This window comes from Phycodurus eques, chromosome 20 (genome assembly GCF_024500275.1).
Source record: "Phycodurus eques isolate BA_2022a chromosome 20, UOR_Pequ_1.1, whole genome shotgun sequence".
NCBI classification, from domain to species: Eukaryota; Metazoa; Chordata; class Actinopteri; order Syngnathiformes; family Syngnathidae; genus Phycodurus; species Phycodurus eques.
In genome coordinates this window covers 3,175,117-3,193,543 of record NC_084544.1, presented here as the reverse complement: position 1 = coordinate 3,193,543, position 18,427 = coordinate 3,175,117, and the positions used below count along the sequence as shown (strand labels likewise).

Below are 18,427 nucleotides of genomic sequence, written 5' to 3'. Positions count from 1 at the left end.
GCGGAGAAAAGGAAGGACGGACTAAATGGCTGTAAATAGCGTCCGAGCTCAGCCCAGCAAGTTTTCCTCGTTAGCACTCAGGAACAACAAGCGATTGTCGAGACCCTCAGGTCGCCTCCCTCCAACCAAACCAGATGTTTTTTTTGTTTTTTTTTGTTTTCTTTTCATGCTGCAATTTCCCAACCCCCCTTTTTTATTTTTGACTACGGCTTTCACGGTGGAAATGGCAACAAACAAACAAACAAAAAATTGTCCTTTTTTTTTTTTTTTGGTCCATATTTTTTTTTTATCATTCCAATTATACCAAGTAATCATTTTTGATGACTTCTTCCATGGTGGAAATGGTAAAAAAGATGCCCCCCCCCCCACCCCATTGGATCTTTTTTCCACCCTTTTTGTTAGCTGAATTACAGCAAAATAATTTTGGCTACTTTTCACATGGAAATGGCCAAAAATACATCCGCTTTATCCCACATTGGAGCTTCCCCCCCCCCCCCCCCCCACTTTTTAAATGTATTTATTTCTTTAGTTTAAATGAGGTCAATCATACCAAATATTTTTTGGACTACAACTCGCATAGCAGAAATGGCAGCGTTTGTTTTTTTCCCCAGAATTATTGCCAAATTGGAGTATTTATTTTTGCTTTTTTTAATTAAACCAGTTACATCAAATAAAAATATACTATATTTCGTAATAGTAGCAATGCCAGATTTACATTTTTTCTTTTTTGTCCCACTACATCATTTTCCTTCTTCTCTGATGGTGGAAATGCCCGCTTCCCCCTTTTATAATATATATAATTTTGCCCCCCCCCAAAAAATCTCAAAATGATTGCTCAATTCCACCCAAAATCATGTTTGAGTTTAAATTCCTCTGATTTACCCCAACTATAAGCACTTCTCTAATTTACAACTTTTTGTATATATATTTTTTGTCAACACGTGATTTTGGAAGTGTGCCTAGTGCCAAACTGCGGTTTGTTTTCTGCTTGTACATAGTGTACATGCATTGAGTGCTGCGGACTCATTGGCTGCGCTGCTGCTTCTGCGAATGTTGTACATGCTGTATTGCTCAAAATGCTCCAGATTTAATACGACTTTTATTTGTTTTAAGAGGATCAAATGTTTGTTTTAGGCTGCTGCCAGGAATGTGTGCATGCTTCTGTCTCTTTTTTGTTTGGTTTTTAAATGGAAGAAACCACAATAAAAACATTGATTTCTTATGCTTGACTGCATTGTTTGCCGTTCTTTTTCTGGAATAGACAACTTCGTTCTTATTTTTGATTGTGACTTACTCATAAAAATAAAACTTTGCAGAACGCTGAAACATCCACAGGTATCTAAAAGAAAACTCCTATCAAGCGAAGAAATAGCAAAAATAAAATATTCTCAAGATAAACCGATGCCTCTAAAGCCCCCCAAAATACAACTTAATTCTTGTAAAAGTGCAGCTTTTTATCTAACAATAGAGTGCATTCTCTTTTCATTGACAATATGCAACTTTTATTCTCAAATTACAACAATATAACTCTATGCCGGAGTTGTAATATGACATTTTCTTTTACAGATAAAAATACAACTTGATTCTCATACTCAATCCAACGCATGACACTCGTACAGCACTTTTCTAGGCACTCAAAGACACGACTTGCGAAGCAGTCTGACGAAGCGTGGCTGCCATTCTGCGCCTACGGCCCCTCAGAATGTGTGACCTCACTCTATTTTTCTTATCATCCCAACAAACATCAAATATTTTCCTGGAACTGACAAAATGAGAGGAAAATCCACACCCTTGGGAAGTGTGATTACTTTTGCATGAACGTAGCGCAAATGGAGTTTTCCTCCACGCACGTCGTCGTATGTTTCTTCGGAAAGTGGGCGGGCGCGGTCACGTGACTTCCCCGAAAGGCTCGCGCGCGCGCGCCAAGAACGAAAGCGAAAGCGTCGCTGTTTCAGCACAAGCTTCCCAAAACACTCGCGCTGCTTCTCGTCTCCAATTTCGCACCCTCGACTTCATTTGAGCGACGCAACGACGCCACGCGAGTCAAATCTTGTCGCCCGATGATGAGGAAAGCGAAAGTGACGTCATCGGCACCGTAGAGAAGGCGCGTGTTCCGGTTTGCTGTCATTTGCCGTTCGGCCGTCGACGAGGAGTCGTCGTCACTTTGTGGACGAAAAGGAGCAAAACATGGCGACGCTGAACTTGTTTGTCTTGTTTGTCGCGGCTGCGCAAATCCACAGCGTGACGCCCGGTAAGTGCACTTTGTCCACAACTTGATGATCCCGATCGTGTTCCGATGATTGGTGTCGACGCTCTTGACTTTGCCGGAAGCAACACTTGGACCCTCAGTCCGAAGTTCTTGCAACTGGTTTCACTTGGCAAAGCTGCCATTGGAATATTCGCCTCACGGAGGCGGCATTTCAATATATGTGGGAAAAAAATACAAATAAAATCTCATTTCTTGAAATAACGACAAACAAAATCTGTGTAAAAAAAAAAAAAAGTGTTCAGCGTATCTTTTAGTAGATCATCATTCTAACATATTTATTGTCAGAAGTTCCTTTTCCAGAGTTACAACTTAAGTTTACAAAATATATCGTCTATATTTATTGACGAATCTGTTATTAAGGACTATTAAATCCATTTATTTAGCAAGGGCATGATAATTGTAACATGATACGGAAGTCGTGAAAATGAAATCAAAAGAATGATGAGCGTCTGTTGTCGAATCCATTGAGAAATTTGTGTGTAAGAATACGTTTAAATAAATATTCAAGTATTGAAATGACCACAAAAGAAAATGGAATGTTTTGTATCTTTTGATTTTCATTTATTTTCCCTAAAAAAGACGTTCAAATGTTTCAACGGAAGACGAAATCATTTGAAATAGGAAGAGTGCAAGATTTTGGGCCATCAAACAAAAAAGGAAGATCAACCTTTTTGTTTGTTTTTTCTTTCAGTGCTTCACACGCTCAAGTATTTCAGGACAGCATCGTCTCAAATTCCAAACATCCCAGACTACTCGGAGGTCGGTTATGTTGACGACGTTCCGATTTCGCGCTACGACAGCAAGAGCAGGAAAGCAAAACCCAAACAGGACTGGATGAACAAAATCACAGCAGATGAACCTCACTACTGGGAGAGAGAGACAGAGAACAGTATTGGTAATGAGCATGTCGACAAAATCAACATCGAAACTGCCAAAGCGCGCTTCAACCAAACTGGAGGTTTGTTGACGTTCAGCTTTCCACAATTCAAATAGATTTCATGTGCTCGTACACGTTCTTCCTCCTCATAAACACGTTTCCTTCTCTCTCGACATGGCGTCACTCTTCAACGTCATTCTCTCAGGTGTTCACATGATCCAGTGGATGTCCGGCTGCGAATGGGACGACGAGACCGATGAGGTCGATGGTTGGGAACACTACAGTTACGATGGAGAAGCCTTCATCTCGTTGGAGGTGAAGACAATGAGATGGATCGCAGCTCACCCACAAGCTTTCGTCACCAAACTCAAGTGGGACAGTGACGAACTTTGGAATCTAAACCAGAAGAACTACTACACTGAGATTTGTCCTTCTTACTTGAAGAAGTATTTGACCAATGGGAGGGACTTCCTGATGAGAACAGGTGCAGTCACATCATGTTAGCACGCCCCCTACAGGACCTTTACTGGCATTACAAGCTGCACTCTTTCCTCGTTGGCTTCTTTCCTCTCTCACTCGTTCTCATCATCTTTTGTTCTCTCCATCTTTTCACCCTCTCACACAATCTCTCTCTTTTCAATCTGCCATTGATTGTCTCCATACCTTTCTCCTCACACGCTCTCTTCAACTCGTTTTCTTTCCATATTTCCTCCTCTTACACATTCTTCCCATCTTTGTTCCTCTCACAAGTTCTCTTTTGTCCTCTCACACGTTCTCCCCATCTTTTCCTCCTCTCCCACGCTCTCTCTCTCCGTCTCTGCCCCTCTCTCACCCGGTGTCCACGTCTCCCTCGGCCCGCAGAGCTTCCCACGGTGTCTCTCCTCCAGAAGACGCCGTCCTCTCCGGTCACCTGCCACGCGACGGGTTTCTACCCCGGCGCGGCCGCCCTGTTTTGGAGGAAGGACGGCGAGGAGCTCCACGAGGACGTGGAGACGGGAGAGACCCTCCGCAACCACGACGGAACCTTCCAGACGACGGCCGACCTGAAAGCGGAGGTGACCGATGAAGCCGAGGGCCGCTACGAATGCGTGTTCCAGCTGTCCGGCGTGGCGGACGACATCGTCGCCAAGCTGGAGAGGAGAAGCGTCCGGAGCAACGCGCGCATCCGAGGTGACCGACGCTCAGATCGTCGCGCGTCGGAACGATCGCTCACACGTTTTCTTCTTTCTTCTCACTCTGCGAAGAGGAAGAAAAGAGGAAGATGGCGCTGGCCGTCGCTGTCCCGCTGGCGGTCCTCGCTCTGGCGGCGGCGGCGGTCGCGGTCCTCGTCAAGCTTTACAAAAGCAGACGAGGTGAGGGACGCCGACGTTCGCTCTGTCGGGAAGATTTGTGCCCATCGTGACCTTTGTGTCTCTTTTTTCTTCGCAGCCAAATACGATCCAGCTTGTAAGTGCGACGACTTCTGTTTCCTTTGAGCCGCAGTCGGCAAAGCGCTCGTGCGAAGGTCTGACGTGGACCTTTGCTCCAAAAGTGTGCACGAGGAGTCGCAAATAGTCAGCACGTGAATGTCGATGTCGCCATCGTTGTGGAAAAAAGGACTCGCTCCCTAAGGCAGAGAAAACCTGAAACCGAATTGAAGTCAATTTAGATTTCGTGGAAAACGTACGACTTAGTTCACTCGTGTTCCTCGGCCCCCGACGGCGAAGTGTGTCAAAGCCGCACTCGGGTTCATTCGATTCCGAGGGAGCCGCTCCCGAATGTCCGGTTCGAATCCGACAATTGAAGCTCCTCCCCTCGCTTCCACAAAGTTCCTTGCGGCGCCAAACCTCTATTTTAATATTCGATATGGTTTTGGGCTGAGCGCAAAGACGGCGAATAACAGAAGATAGCTTCCCCTCAATAAATATTCCCCAACATCCGAATTCATGAATGTGGAATTGTAAATATGCGGCTATGAACTGTACGATTCCAAAGAAGTTCCCCACCGCACTCTCGTAGTCAGGAAGTAGAAGATTTGTCCCAACCGCAGCTCAAAGTACGAGTGAAGATGGATTCAAGAGGCCTTCGTGGAGCAAATGTCCTTCCTTCCACAGTCGGACTTGTTTTCATTCACATCTTTTTTTTCATTCACGGCAGCCGTCGACGCCGATTCCGAGCCCGCTTCCGAGCCCGCCGCCCCGACGCCCGCTTCCGAGTGAGACGCAGCCGCCGTCGCACGGTGAGTTCGCTGACGTGGACTCCGCTCGTGTTCTCGGGACTCTTTCCAGGTGCATTCGCGTGCTCTTCTCCGTGCAGGTGTCGGAACACGAGAGAGATGTCTCCATCGAGCGCTTTCTCATCACGCTCGGGCTTGAAAACAGAGATGGGATTTGTTCTTCACGCAGACAATTTGTGCAATTAAGATGTTTCTGTTAAGTCACAGTTTTTGCTGGCTTTGGTGTCTTGGGTGAGACTCGTTGGAGTTGATCGGGTTGCTTTCTTCTGTCCGTTACGTTTGTCAGAAATCGGCGCAGTCACACAATGAGAGGATTTCTTCTTTCGTTGTATCAAGCACTTGAACAGCTACGATGAATTGCTATCACAATGTGTCGATTGCCGGTTTGCCTCGCACTCCTTTTATCAGTCCAAAATGATTTTATAATCCTGTTATCGATTCCAGGACCGCTTTTCACTTCAACAAACAACTCTGTCAATTTGTACGTCGCTCAGAATGGGACAATGTCGTCGATTGCATTTGTTTTTGGAATTCTGCAATTCAATATAAATCCTTGTAAAATACTGGGAAAAAAGCGACTTTGTGATTGATTGACAAATTTGCATTGATAAACCTTGCTAATAAAATGAGGAGATTCATCACATGCTCGTGTCATGATACAGAATTTTCATTGAAATCTTACTACATCCTTTCATAGTTTCACAGCGAGTGTTCGTAAACAAAACTTTGGACCAAGGTAGCCGATATTTTTAGTTCCGATCCATAATTTGTCGGAAGATCACTAATCTGAAACAATGGACACGTTTGATTGATAGCGCTTGCGTCTTGCTGGCAGTTCGGGCGACCACGGCGCCCGCCAGGCGGCGTCCTCGCCAGTTCGCGTTTCGCCAACGAAGAAGAACGCAAACAAGATGGAGACGGAGCCCGTCGCGGTCAAGATACGTCATTCGTTTCGCTAAACAATTAAATTGGGACAAGTACATAACTGCGCCGAAGGTCGATACACGTCGAAAAAGGGAACACTTTGTCGTCGTCACCGTTTTGGACGATTTATTCACCGCAAAGCGCTCTCGTCAGCTCGGTTCGCTGAGCGAGAATGCGGAAGTGAGCAAGCTAAAGCTAAGCTAGTGCTAGCGAGCGACGTCATAATTTGTTGTTATAGCGTCGTTGAATACACATTTATGAATTTAAAAAAAAAATTAAAAAAAACCACCACAATATTCGTATCGAAACGTGTATGCTGCGAACAAAACAAAAAAAAAACACGGAAGTTAGCGACACGAAGCACAGAGCCCGGTAAAGTGTTGTTATTGTTGTGGAGGGGAAACAAAATGTGCAAAGTCCAAATGCTGCGAGCTTTGGTGAATCAGCGACTAAACGCTGCCGTTGAAGAAATATTTGTGGCGTTTGAAACAACGATGGCGGAGTACGAGGAGGAACTGTGTCGATCCAAACAGGAGATCGAGCGACAGCGCCGACTGCTGGACGCTGTTTTCAAGCCTCGAGTTGAACTTCGGCGACACAAAGCAGGTCGGTTTGGTTTTGAGTCACATCATCGACGCACTTGAATCACATTGTTTCGTTTTCCATTGACGGTGGTAAGTGTATGGAGACAAAATGAAGTTCACCCAGAAAGGTTATACGTCGTGTATTTTTGTGAATAGTGTAATTCAGTCCGCATATTGTAAACATGAGAAATAAAAACTACCAGGGCTGGCTAAAACCACGTTTTAGCCATTTTTATTCGCCCAATACAACTCTCGGTGAATGGTAGAAAACAAACAAAAATCGGTATTTTTAATCGGCTGCTCTCTCGACGACAACACACGTTTGTCCAATTTTGAATAATTCAAAGAACAATTCAAGATTGCATGTGTGCTCTCGCACATTCATTTTTTGGGGGGGGGGAAGGGTGCTATCCTCTATTTGCTGAAAAACTCCCAAATTTTCTGCTTTTGTGCCAGCAACTATGGCAACTATGATGAAGTGAATTGAGGAGTTTCATTTCGACTAAAGCAGTGCTCTGTCTTCTGGCATGTCAAGAGAATTTTCAACAATTTTTTTTGGTCTTTTTTTCAATTCCTCGCAGATTTGCGTTGTTTGTGCCGGGGCTCGGTTGATGCTCCAATGTGAGTGACAGCTCGCCATTAAATGACCGTCAATTCCCAGCTAATGCCCATGGAAAGATTCCAGTTTGGAATGTGTCATTTCTGAACTGCAAATATGAAATCACAAAAGCATGTGTTGTACTATTTTTCGAGACGTTCCCCCCGAGCAGCAGCAGCATGAACCGGAGCCCCTCCGTGTTAAAGAAGAAGAGGAAGAGGAGGGCGAGGAGCATGCAGGAAAAGAGCTGGAGCGGCTCACCGAGTTCTCAGGTGAGGCGCTTCGTTTGACTGTCAACTTCAACTGGTGCGTCCAAAACCACGTGGACTCTTTTTTGAAGAACCGTTTGTTCTCTGCCAAACTGCTCACTGCACATTCAGAGAGGACAGAATAGTACAGTACGTCGTCTGTTGTCGTATTGCAGCTTTTTAGTCCAGGTTTGAGTACGAGTAGCAATGTACAGTATTGGCACCATACCACCATTGTCAAGGGTGCATCTGTGTGCTACGAGCTGCAAATATGAAATAATAAAGGCACGCGTTCTTGTGTTTTTCAAGATGTACCTCCTGAGCAGCAGCAGCCGCATGAATCAGTTCCCTCCTACATTAAAGAAGAGGAGAAAGTAGGAGAGCAGCTGGAGCAAGTCACTGAGTTCCCAGGTGAGGCACAAAGTCCCTCATTTTTTGAGACAGGTCCTGTGGTGTGAAAAAGCTAAAATTGAACTGCTTGGCCGTAATGAGAATGGTTAGAGTTGGAGGATAAAGTGGGAAAGGTGCAAGCCTGAGAACACCATCCCAACTGTGCAACACAGGGGTGGCAGCATCATGTTGTGGGCTTGCTTTGCTCCAGAAAGATCATCATGTGGAAATACTGACGCAGCAACGCCTTGACATCAGCCAGGAAGTTAACGCTTGGCTGAAATGAAATTGGGTCGTCCCAATGAACGTTGACCGCAAGCATACTGCCAAACTGGTTTACGAAGTGGCTTCAGGACAACAAAATCCATGTTTTGAAGTGGCCATCACAGAGCCTTTGATCTCAAAGGGCATGTGTGAGCAAGGCGGCCTACAAATTTGGCTCAGTTACACCAGTTCTGTCAGGAGGAATGGGACAAAAATGTCCTCACTATTGTGAGAAGCTTGTGAAAGGATATTCATAATGTTTGACATACAGTTTAAAGGCAAACTTCTGACTTTGAATAAAATGGGGAAACGTTGTTTTAAAAAAAAAAAATCTTATTTTTCTGGCATTTAGAAAATGGAAATAATTTGTGGTCATGCTAATCGACCAAAAACAGAAAAAAGTGTTTGTCTTTTCACATAGCGTACATAAACTTTTGCTTGCAACTGTATCGTCTGAAGATAATCAACTGTTAAAATGAAAGATTGTCGGTCTCTTGTTAATTAGGTCACGGCGACGTCCGTGCGACAAGCCAAGACGACGCCGAGGAGCCAGCTCGGCCTCATCGCCGTCAACGCGAGGAGACCGGCGAGTCAGGTGATCGTCACACGGTGACACAAGCACACAAACGCCACTTCGGTCAGCCCCAAAATAGTGATATGACGTCGGCCCACGCTGCTGACAGGACCAAAGCGAAACCCCAAAATCATGACAATTTTATCTGCTCCGATTGTGGGAAAACGTTCAGCCGGCATGCCGGTCTGAAGAGACACATCAGAAGCCACGCCGGCGACAAGCCGTTCAGCTGCTCGTTCTGCCGTCGGAGCTTCAAACACCGCTCCACGTTAGAGAGGCACACTCGCGTCCACACGGGGGAGAAACCTTTCAGCTGCTCACTGTGCAGCTCCACCTTCAGCCGGCGCACCGGCCTGGAAGACCACATGAGGATCCACACGGGCGAGAAGCCCTTCGGCTGCTCTGTGTGCCACGCCAGCTTCACCAAGCGCTACACGCTGGTGCTGCACATGAGAACGCACACGGGCGAGAAGCCCTTCTCCTGCAGGTTCTGCGCCAGGACCTTCTCCCAGCAGGGGGTGATGAGGTCGCACATTCTGGTGCACACCGGGGAGAAGCCGTTCGGCTGCAACGTGTGCTACCGACGCTTCGCACGCAAGTACCAGCTGAAGAAACACGAGTGTGGGCGCAAAGCGGCCGGAAGCTGCGAAGCGACTCGGAACTTTGGCTTCCTCGCGGCCGCGCACACACATTGAACTTGTTTTGAACTCTCAAGAGAAATAGTGAATCACTGGACAATAAGAGTTCAGAAATACTTCTTATTTTATTCTCTGTTCGTGCCAGTTCAGAATCAGGATTACTTTATAGTCGTACCTTGAGATACGAGTGACTCAACTTGGACATTTTTCAAGATCCGAGCTGTCATTCGGTCTATTTTGTTATTGTTTATTATTTTTTTTGCTTTGACTTGCGAGCAAACATTTGAGATACAAGTGCTCTATAATGGCAGCAAACTCAACAAACAATGCAAAACAAACAGCATTGGTGACAGACAATGAAACAATATCCACAAGTATATATTCTTTATCCTCTCCAAAGACAACTCATGTAAATGCAACTTACGGAGGACTGGCTCTCCCCCAGGTGACCAAGGCATGCACACCAGAAGGAGCAGCACAATGTCCATTAAACTGAAGCAAAAAAAAATGTGGCAAATAGTTGTAGTTATGTTTTTTTTTGTACATTGTATTGATGTTGTTACTGTATGTTTTCATGAAGTACATTATTAGGGAGTGTTATTTTTCGTACTGAAAAAAAAAAAGTTTGCTGCTTTTTTTTAGGGGAAGCTGGCACAAATTGTCACATTTAAAAAAATAAATAAATAAATAAATAAATAAATAAAGGATGTTATAGGAATAAAGTTTTTATTCACAGAAAAGTAGTGTATTTTTTTAAGGGCATTTTTTTCAGAATCAAAAGAATAATATTACAAGAATAAAGTTAAACGTCGAAAGGACTTTTTATGCCTTGTTATATGTTTAATTTATATAACAATCTTTATTTTGGTCAAATACAACTTTCGTTTTGTAAGATTGCCTTTTTCTTGAAAAAATATGACTATTCTCGTAACATTTGAACTTTGTTCAATTTGTTTTCGCAACATTATGACTGTGTTTTTCCCCTTGAAAACCGGCAGCGTTTGAGACATTTCTGGGTACACGTGGTCGTTGTGTTTCATTTACGTTCGGATTTTGAGGGGCTCCTCGGAAACATTTCTCTCCTGGACGCAAAAACTCAGAAGCGTCTGCTAATCGACGCTCCGATGCGCTAGGTGGCAGTATACACCCGGTAGGTTATTAAAAAAAAGAACAACATAAGAACATGGAATTGAGCGTCCATCTACATTTCGACAACTTGAGCGCGCCAAATCATCACGTTTGTTGATATTTAGTCTTCCTACTTCTGTGGCGTTCACAATAAACCAAACGCCAGGGTTTAGTCTGCTCCGAGCTCGTGTAAAAGTAGATGTTGGGCTCGTTAGCCTAGCCTGCTAGTCGCGAGGCTAACGCCGGAAGTTAGCAAGTAGAAGCCAGCGGCGAGTGCGTTTTGGAAATGTGCAAAGTCCGAATGCTGAGAGCCTTGGTGAACGAGCGACTCAATGCCGCCGTGGAAGAAATATTTGGACTGTTCGAAAGGACGATCGCGGAGTATGAGGAGGAACTTTGTCGCTCCAAAGAGGAGATCGAGCGACAACGGCGACTGCTGGACGCTCGCGAGCCTCCAGGCGGCTTCAACGCCACAGGTTGGAACACTTGCGCCGCTCGCGTCGCGGTGATGCCCGAAAGAGGCAAAGACTACTCACCCCCAAAAAAACGTCATTTGTCCTTAGAACTTAAGCAGTGTCATCATGTATGAACTTTAGTAAACAATTGTTTGGGTTATTCTTGCAATTGCAAGTTTGTTATATCATTTTGTCAAATGCATTTGGCCACACGGGGAAAATAAAACGTTTTGATGGTTCTGCCCTGCTTTGGCATTCCATATAAGACTTAAGCAACGTGTGAACACAACAAATGGGAGTGTTGTGGGAAGCCCACGTAATTATGATCGCAAGAGTAACAGTATTGATCATTTCAATGGTGAAATTGATTTGCAATAGTAGATTGGGTGACGAGTTTGGTCACAGAACAAATTCAAGGTCAGGTTACGCCTGTAGTAATTATTTTCCAGCTAACGTGGGAGAGTTATGTTTGAAATGTTTACAGGCGGATGAGTGTCTGTATGACGTATTGTGCTTGCGTTTGCCTGTCCTTCAGACAGCCGACCATGTCGAGATGTTCTTGCTGAGTGTCAGGAGGAGCTCGAGTCCCCACGCGTCAAAGAGGAGGAAGAGGACGAGGCCGAGTCCTCCGACCTTAAAGACGAAGCGGGCGAGCGTCTGCGGGAGGCTGACGTCATCACCAAGTTCCACGTGAAGAGTGAAGACGAAGAAGATGAAGCTCAGTGGTCACATCTTAGGTAGGCTTGCAAAATGCGGGGAATTTTCAAAGTTGGGAACTTTCCATGGAAATGAATGAACCTGAAATCAGGAGTTTACAAACTTGAAGGTCGGCAGACCGCCGCTATAGGGCCCCGGCCCCTAATCGGGGTTTGTAATTGTTTATGGATGCCACAAAATGGTGGCAAAGCACTTATAACAGAGAGGGTGACAAAGCAACAACACCATGCTTCTAGCTTGTACACAATCATGAAGCATGTTACATAAATGACTGTAATGTGAAAAACTATTAAATGGACCATATTTGGACGAGCATTATCGCAACCATTTAGTAGAGCCTCGTATTTTTAAAAGTGTGGATTTTTGTTATACCTGTCCAAAGGAAATCCAAAATGTAAACTTTTTTGCATTGGATGTCGAAGGGTTAACTTCCTGTGGACATTTTCCACCCCCGATTTCAGGACAGAAGACGAGGGAGCCCCACAGCACGTTCCCTCGGGTCCCCCGTTGGACTGCGAGGGAACGCCGTCGGAATGCGACAGGACGGACGACAGCGACGAAACCTTGGAAGCGTCCAAGGGCGGCGGCGGCGGCGACGAAGCGGCCGAAGGCGACAAGACCTTCGCCTGCTCCCTCTGCAGCAAAAGCTTCAAGCGCAAGGACAGCTTCCTCCGACACACCCGAGGCCACACGGGCGAGAAGCCCTTCGCGTGCTCCATGTGCAGCAAAAGTTTCAAATACCGCTATGACATCAGCCAACACATGAAGATCCACACCGGCGAGAAACCCTTCAGCTGCTCCGTTTGCGGCTCCGCGTTCGGTCGGCGCACCGGCCTGGCGGTCCACATGAGGACCCACACGGGCGAAAAACCCTTCGCCTGCTCCGTGTGCCGCGCCAGGTTCTCCAAACGCTACACGCTGGTGCTGCACATGAGAACGCACACGGGCGAGAAGCCCTTCGCCTGCGGGGTCTGCGCCAGGACCTTCTCCCAGCAGGGCGGGTTGAGGATGCACATGCAGGTGCACACCGGGGAGAAACCGTTCGGCTGCAACGTGTGCCAGCGACGCTTCGCTCGCAAGTTCCAGCTCAAGGTACACGAATGCAGGACGTGAAGTGGCCAGAGAGGCGACTGGAATCCGCGAAGCAACTTGGAATTTTGACTTCCTCACAATGAAATCTCTTGATGACGTATATACAGTGAGGAGGGAATGGCGGGGAGCCATTTTCAGAGTTCCTTCTTGAACGCTGTAGTGTTTCTCGCCTTCTTTATCAAATGGCCGACACCCGAAACGTTCTGCCGCACTGTGTAAGAAGGGTTCGACAGGCGGCAAGGTGTATTCCACAATACGAGCTTTTATTCACAAGTCAAGGCAATCATTAACAAGCCTCCCGGTCTGCCTGGCAACACTTGGACAAGTTGGGGGCAACATAGGCGTAACATCCTGCCAAAGGTTAGGCCTTTGAAAAAAAAAACAGCATGCCACTCTCCTGCAATGAGTTTCACCACGCTTTATTTGGCTTTGTGTCGTATTGTGCAGTCGCACTCAAATTTTATTTTGTTTTATTGAGTGCAACTGTTGGATAAGCCACCATGCGACCCCAGAAAGTGCGGCGAATCTATGTTAGCGCACGACGTGCTTCTATTTCGAAGGTGTGAGCTTTTGCGGGATTTTTTCACACACGTCAGTACGCCTTGCATTCTGTTGGAGCCTTTTATACGCCACGTACAAAGTTCCAGATGCATTTTTTTTGGTCGCAGATGCACGCTGTGTTCGCCAGCAGGAGAAATAAACCTGCTCGACGTTCATGAACGAAGTCTCGCTTGCGTGACTATCGTGCCATCTTGGGACGGTCCAACAGTCGGTCCTTGGTTTTGGGTCGTTTTAAAATGTTATTTGTTTAACCTTTATTTGTCTAGGTGAGACAGGTGAGAACAGATTCTCGTTTGCAATGCCGACCAGGCTGCCGGCAACAGAGTAAAACAAAGCAAATACATCTAGCACATACACATATTTACATATTTGTATATTTTTGTAAGGCGGGCCTTGCCAATATGATTATGACTGATGATCGCTGTACCCTGTGTTAGTAAACTCATGGTGTCTTATTTATTTTTAATTTTTTTAAACAAAAGGTGAATTATTACAGGATTTGTTTTTCTCTTCCGCAGAATAAAAGGACATAATATCACACACAGTTAAACTCGTCTAAAGGACTTTTCTTTTTTCCTTGTTAAACTTTTAATACTCTATAACATATTTATTTTGGTAAAGTACAACTTAAAGCTTGTAAGATTACAACATTTTTCTTGAAAAAATATGATTCTCATAACTGACGCTTTTTCCCCCCTCTGTGAACGATATGATATTTTTCCCCCAACATTATGACTTTTTTTCCCCCCTTGAAAATTGGCAACTTTTCCACTTTTGTGACATTTTGGGGCACACGCCGTCGTTCTGTTTTATCGGCGTTCGGACTTTGTGGGGCTCCTGGGAAACATTTCTCTCCTGGACGCAAAAACCTCGAGAAGTGCCTGCTAACAACTAATCGACCAACTGTGTCTGTCGCGACGCTCCGATGCGCTAGGTGGCAGTATAAACCCCGTAGGTCATTAAAAAACAACAACAACAAAAGGAAATGGAATTGAGAGTTCCTTTGTTTTGTTTTTTTGACGCAACACGTATAATGTCGACGACCTGAGCGCTGCAAATAATCGCGTTTGTTGATATTTAGTCTCTATACTTCTGTGGCGTTCATTAAAAAAAAAACGCCAGAGTTTATTCTGTTCCGAGCTCGTGTAAAAGTAGATGTTGGGCTCGTTCGCCTAGCCTGCTAGCCGCGAGGCTAACGCCGGAAGTTAGCAAGTAGAAGCCAGCGGCGAGTGCGTTTTGGAAATGTGCAAAGTCCGAATGCTGAGAGCCTTGGTGAACGAGCGACTCAATGCCGCCGTGGAAGAAATATTTGGACTTTTCGAAAGGACGATCGCGGAGTACGAGGAGGAACTTTGTCGCTCCAAAGAGGAGATCGAGCGACAACGGCGACTGCTGGACGCTCGCGAGCCTCCAGGCGGCTTCAACGCCACAGGTTGGAACACTTGCGCCGCTCGAAAGAGGCAAACACGACTCAACAACAACGACAAAAAAGTTCCTGAAATGCACTCTTACCTTTACCAGTTAACGTCATTTGACCTTACTTTACTAAAATTGACTGATACGTTTTTTTTGTCTTGTTTGTTTTTTTGTGGATGTGTGATGTCCAAAATGTTTATGGGCAGAAGAGCGTCTGTATGACGTCTTGTGCTTGTGTTCACGTGTCCTTCAGACATCCGGCCATGTCGTGAAGATGTCCTTTGTGAGCGTCAGGAGGAGCCCGAGCCCCCCCTCGTCAAAGAGGAGGAGGATGACGAGCCCGAGTCCCCCGACCTTAAAGACCAAGCGGGCGAGGGTCTGCGGGAGGATGACGTCATCACCAAGTTCCACGTGAAGAGTGAAGACGAAGAAGATGAGGCTCAGTGGTCACATCTCAGGTGGGCTTGCGACATGCGGCGAGTTTTCAAAACCGTGGGAAATGAACGGACCGGAAATCCGAAATTCACAAATTTGAAGGTTAGCTCTTAGCAGGCAACTTAAATGCAATGAAACCCCGGCTGGAGGAAATTGCGAAAATCCGCCAGCAATTGAAGCCCCCATAATAGGGGTTGGCAATTGCGGATTGAGGGCACGAAACGGCGGCGAAGCACTTACGACAGAGAGGATGATATCGCATCAACTCCATGCTTCTAACATGTACACAATCATGAAGCATGTTACATAAATTCCACTATTCAGGACAAACCGCCTTCACGTGAGGCGCGTCAGTCGTAGGGAAAAGTCGGTTGGTTGTCAAACGCGAGGCTTGGCACGCCCCCACCAGAGGGCGCTGTCTCTCCAATCGCGGGATGAAATTTGCCCGTAATGGGATGAAAGCGCTCACCGACGTAGTCTACGTTGGCCTAAGACAGCTAAATTTGAGGTAAGTGAACTTTTTGTGTTTTTCATGCCAAATTGAAAATATTACGGATATATTTTACACACATTTACACAATGAAGTTACTTTTTAGGTGAGGACAGTGGAGTGGGATCAGTCTTATTTTAAGGGTAATTAGTTTTGACTAGAAATAAAACATTTGGGGTTCTTGGAGAGTTACGACAAATTGGTCACCCGGGAGGGGCCGATAGTCCTCCGCATCCAGAGGAGCCCGACGAGGTGGCTCGGGCATCTGTTTAGGACGCCTCCCTGCGGAGCTGTTGATTTTTGTTGTAAATGTCCAACGGAAATCTACAACTTTTTTTCCCTCTATCGGTTGTGAAAGGGTTAACCTCCCCTGGGAATTTCCAGGACATTTTCTGGCGCTGATCTCAGGACGGAAGCCGAGGGAGCCCCACCGCACGGCCACTCGGGCCCACCGTCGGACATCGAGGACACGCCGTCGGAATGCAACGAGACGGACGACAGCGACGAAACCCGGGAAGCGTCCAAGGGCGGCGGCGAAGCGTCCAAAGGCGACAAGACCTTCGTCTGCTCCTTCTGCAGCAAAAGCTTCAGCCGCAAGGACAGCCTCATCCGACACGTCCGAGGCCACACGGGCGAGAAGCCCTTCGCGTGCTCCATGTGCAGCAAAAGTTTCAAATACCGCTACGAGATCAGCCGACACATGAAGATCCACACCGGCGAGAAACCCTTCAGCTGCTCCTGTTTGCGGCAAGACGTTCGGCCGCAGGGAGCACTTGCTTTCGCACACGCGAAGTCACACGGGGGAGAAACCTTTCAGCTGCTCCGTCTGCGGCCGAGGGTTCAGCCAACGCTCGCACTTGGCGGCGCACTCGCGAACGCACACGGGAGTCAAACCCTTTCCCTGCACCGTCTGCGGTAACAGGTTCTCCTTGAAGTGCGTTTTGATTGCGCACATGAGGACGCACACGGGCGAGAAGCCGTTCACGTGCTCCGTTTGCGGGAACAAGTTCACGCGCAAGCGACATTTGTTGATGCACATGAGGAGACACGCGGGCGAAAAAAGCAATCAGTTGCCGTGCGTGTGAGACCAAAGACTGCTGCTGTGGCCGGGACGTTCAAGTTTGGGTTCCTCAAACTTTAGTGGGACAAGGACAGCAGTTTTTCCAAGGACCACCTCAAAATCCTAAATACCAATGAGACATATTTATTAATATACCCTCTATTCTGCGGCGAATAACAGAAAACCGCAAGTAAAAAGACAACGTCCACCCCAAAAAAGATTTGTAATTGCCTGTAGATGCCACAGGGTGGCGGCAAAGCACTACTCATTGCAATGTAGTTCTTTGGCACAACGAGGGCGCCAAAGCACTACTTCTATTGCTTTGGCCTAAGCACAAAAACAACGACTTGGACGTTTTTCAGCAAGTAACAGAGTTAAGAAAGGAAAAAGAAAATCTTTGCTTTGGAAATAAACTGACAAGCACTGTAATCTCCACCCCCCCAAAAATATACCATTTTTTCTAAAAAAAAAAAAAAAAAAAAGGTGACTTTACCCATGTAATATTATGTATACTACGTATATTATAATACACTACGCCAAGTATACAGCTGCTGTTTGAATGTGTACACAACACTTTGTCAGCAAATAAGCACAGCTTCTTTGTTCGGGCATGTGCGTGTGAGCGTACGTTTTTGTACTTGTCACATAAAAATGGCCCAATTCATCATGAATCAACAAGGAAGAGGAAGAGGTGGGAAAGCACAGGAGGGAAAATGTTAGTCAATTTGTGTTCAACTAAGCGGAGGCCTAACAAACGGATGGCGTTGTGCTGCAAATAAACGGTTTATAACCCCCTCCCCTATTATCAATTTTATTGAATACAGAGTTGATTCAATTGTCAAATAAATGTATGTGCTAATAGCAATAAAATATCAAAATCCTTATTCTGCTGTTTTGGGTGTAATTTCTCATTGTTGCTGCGTTAAGACAGACGATGAAGGTAAATGAATGTAAGCTGTTTAAAAAGTGTCACTACCGGTGTTGGCCAACAGAGGGCGCCTCGTCTGGCGTTAAACTCGGCGGCGCTCGCTCCTCATTGGTCCCCGCTGGGCTCCGATGTCAGAGGCGGCTCAGCCAATGGGGACACAGAGCCTTTCAAGTAGTAATCATGCGGAATGTGCTGGCTCGGCGAGTGCTGTCAACTGGGCCACGGAGTACTAGGACGCCATATACAGGACGTGGGGGGAGGGGCCAGGTCACATGACGCACGCACACGTAAACACTTGAGTCAATAGTTTACGGTTGTGCTACGGAGTTGCGACTTGAGCGAAGTGAGCGAACATATGAGGTTACAAAAATGATTTGTACTTTTTATGATGACTTTTTTTTTTTTTTTGGGTCAGTTGTCACCAGAGATGGCCAAGAGGAGAAGTGTCCCGATAACCACAGAACAGGAAGTGGGAGATAGCAACATGCAAATTTACTGCAAAAATGATAAGCGGAAAGCGTGGAAAAGTGGTACAATTTTGCTTTTTGGTTAAAATCTTAATAA

General features: G+C 46.1%; 3 protein-coding genes across 6 annotated transcripts; all 3 read left to right on the top strand.

The window, feature by feature from the left end:
• Window positions 1-1,931: 1,931 nt before the first annotated feature.
• Window positions 1,932-6,004, top strand: LOC133395618 (H-2 class I histocompatibility antigen, Q9 alpha chain-like). The gene is made up of 8 exons (XM_061664682.1): window positions 1,932-2,251; window positions 2,961-3,227; window positions 3,352-3,630; window positions 4,008-4,316; window positions 4,391-4,498; window positions 4,575-4,592; window positions 5,283-5,364; window positions 5,442-6,004. Exons 1-7 carry the CDS (start codon window positions 2,188-2,190, stop codon window positions 5,342-5,344), a joined length of 1,107 nt encoding a protein of 368 aa, XP_061520666.1. The 5' UTR covers window positions 1,932-2,187; the 3' UTR covers window positions 5,345-5,364; window positions 5,442-6,004.
• Window positions 6,005-6,099: 95 nt separating this feature from the next.
• LOC133395617 (zinc finger and SCAN domain-containing protein 2-like) lies at window positions 6,100-14,067 on the top strand. 4 transcript variants are annotated; one of them, XM_061664679.1, is made up of 6 exons: window positions 6,100-6,891; window positions 7,623-7,739; window positions 8,042-8,126; window positions 8,875-8,964; window positions 11,700-11,901; window positions 12,343-14,067. In XM_061664679.1, the coding sequence occupies exons 2-6, from the start codon at window positions 7,647-7,649 to the stop codon at window positions 12,992-12,994; spliced, it is 1,122 nt and encodes a 373-aa protein (XP_061520663.1). In that variant the 5' UTR covers window positions 6,100-6,891; window positions 7,623-7,646; the 3' UTR covers window positions 12,995-14,067. The 4 variants fall into 4 exon arrangements, with proteins under 4 accessions (XP_061520663.1, XP_061520661.1, XP_061520662.1 ...); XM_061664677.1 differs by having other exon boundaries at window positions 8,025-8,126; XM_061664678.1 differs by having other exon boundaries at window positions 6,100-7,739; window positions 8,025-8,126.
• A 458-nt stretch (window positions 14,068-14,525) lies between these two features.
• LOC133395673 (zinc finger protein 594-like) lies at window positions 14,526-17,819 on the top strand. Its single transcript, XM_061664784.1, has 3 exons — window positions 14,526-14,966; window positions 15,204-15,408; window positions 16,260-17,819. Exons 1-3 carry the CDS (start codon window positions 14,777-14,779, stop codon window positions 16,792-16,794), a joined length of 930 nt encoding a protein of 309 aa, XP_061520768.1. The 5' UTR covers window positions 14,526-14,776; the 3' UTR covers window positions 16,795-17,819.
• Window positions 17,820-18,427: the final 608 nt, after the last annotated feature.

What these genes read in the sequence shown, in the direction of transcription:
- LOC133395618 (XM_061664682.1), top strand. Translation starts at nt 2,188, where the DNA reads ATGGCGACGCTGAACTTGTTTGTCTTGTTTGTCGCGGCTGCGCAAATC. An exon ending in AATCCACAGCGTGACGCCCG is followed by an intron (nt 2,252 to 2,960) that starts GTAAGTGCACTT and finishes TTTTTCTTTCAG; the next exon opens with TGCTTCACACGCTCAAGTAT. An exon ending in GCGCTTCAACCAAACTGGAG is followed by an intron (nt 3,228 to 3,351) that starts GTTTGTTGACGT and finishes TCATTCTCTCAG; the next exon opens with GTGTTCACATGATCCAGTGG.
- LOC133395617 (XM_061664677.1), top strand. Translation starts at nt 6,543, where the DNA reads ATGAATTTAAAAAAAAAATTAAAAAAAACCACCACAATATTCGTATCG. An exon ending in GCAAGTCACTGAGTTCCCAG is followed by an intron (nt 8,127 to 8,874) that starts GTGAGGCACAAA and finishes CTTGTTAATTAG; the next exon opens with GTCACGGCGACGTCCGTGCG. An exon ending in CGAGGAGACCGGCGAGTCAG is followed by an intron (nt 8,965 to 11,699) that starts GTGATCGTCACA and finishes CCTGTCCTTCAG; the next exon opens with ACAGCCGACCATGTCGAGAT.
- LOC133395673 (XM_061664784.1), top strand. Translation starts at nt 14,777, where the DNA reads ATGTGCAAAGTCCGAATGCTGAGAGCCTTGGTGAACGAGCGACTCAAT. An exon ending in AGGCGGCTTCAACGCCACAG is followed by an intron (nt 14,967 to 15,203) that starts GTTGGAACACTT and finishes CGTGTCCTTCAG; the next exon opens with ACATCCGGCCATGTCGTGAA. An exon ending in GCTCAGTGGTCACATCTCAG is followed by an intron (nt 15,409 to 16,259) that starts GTGGGCTTGCGA and finishes GGGAATTTCCAG; the next exon opens with GACATTTTCTGGCGCTGATC.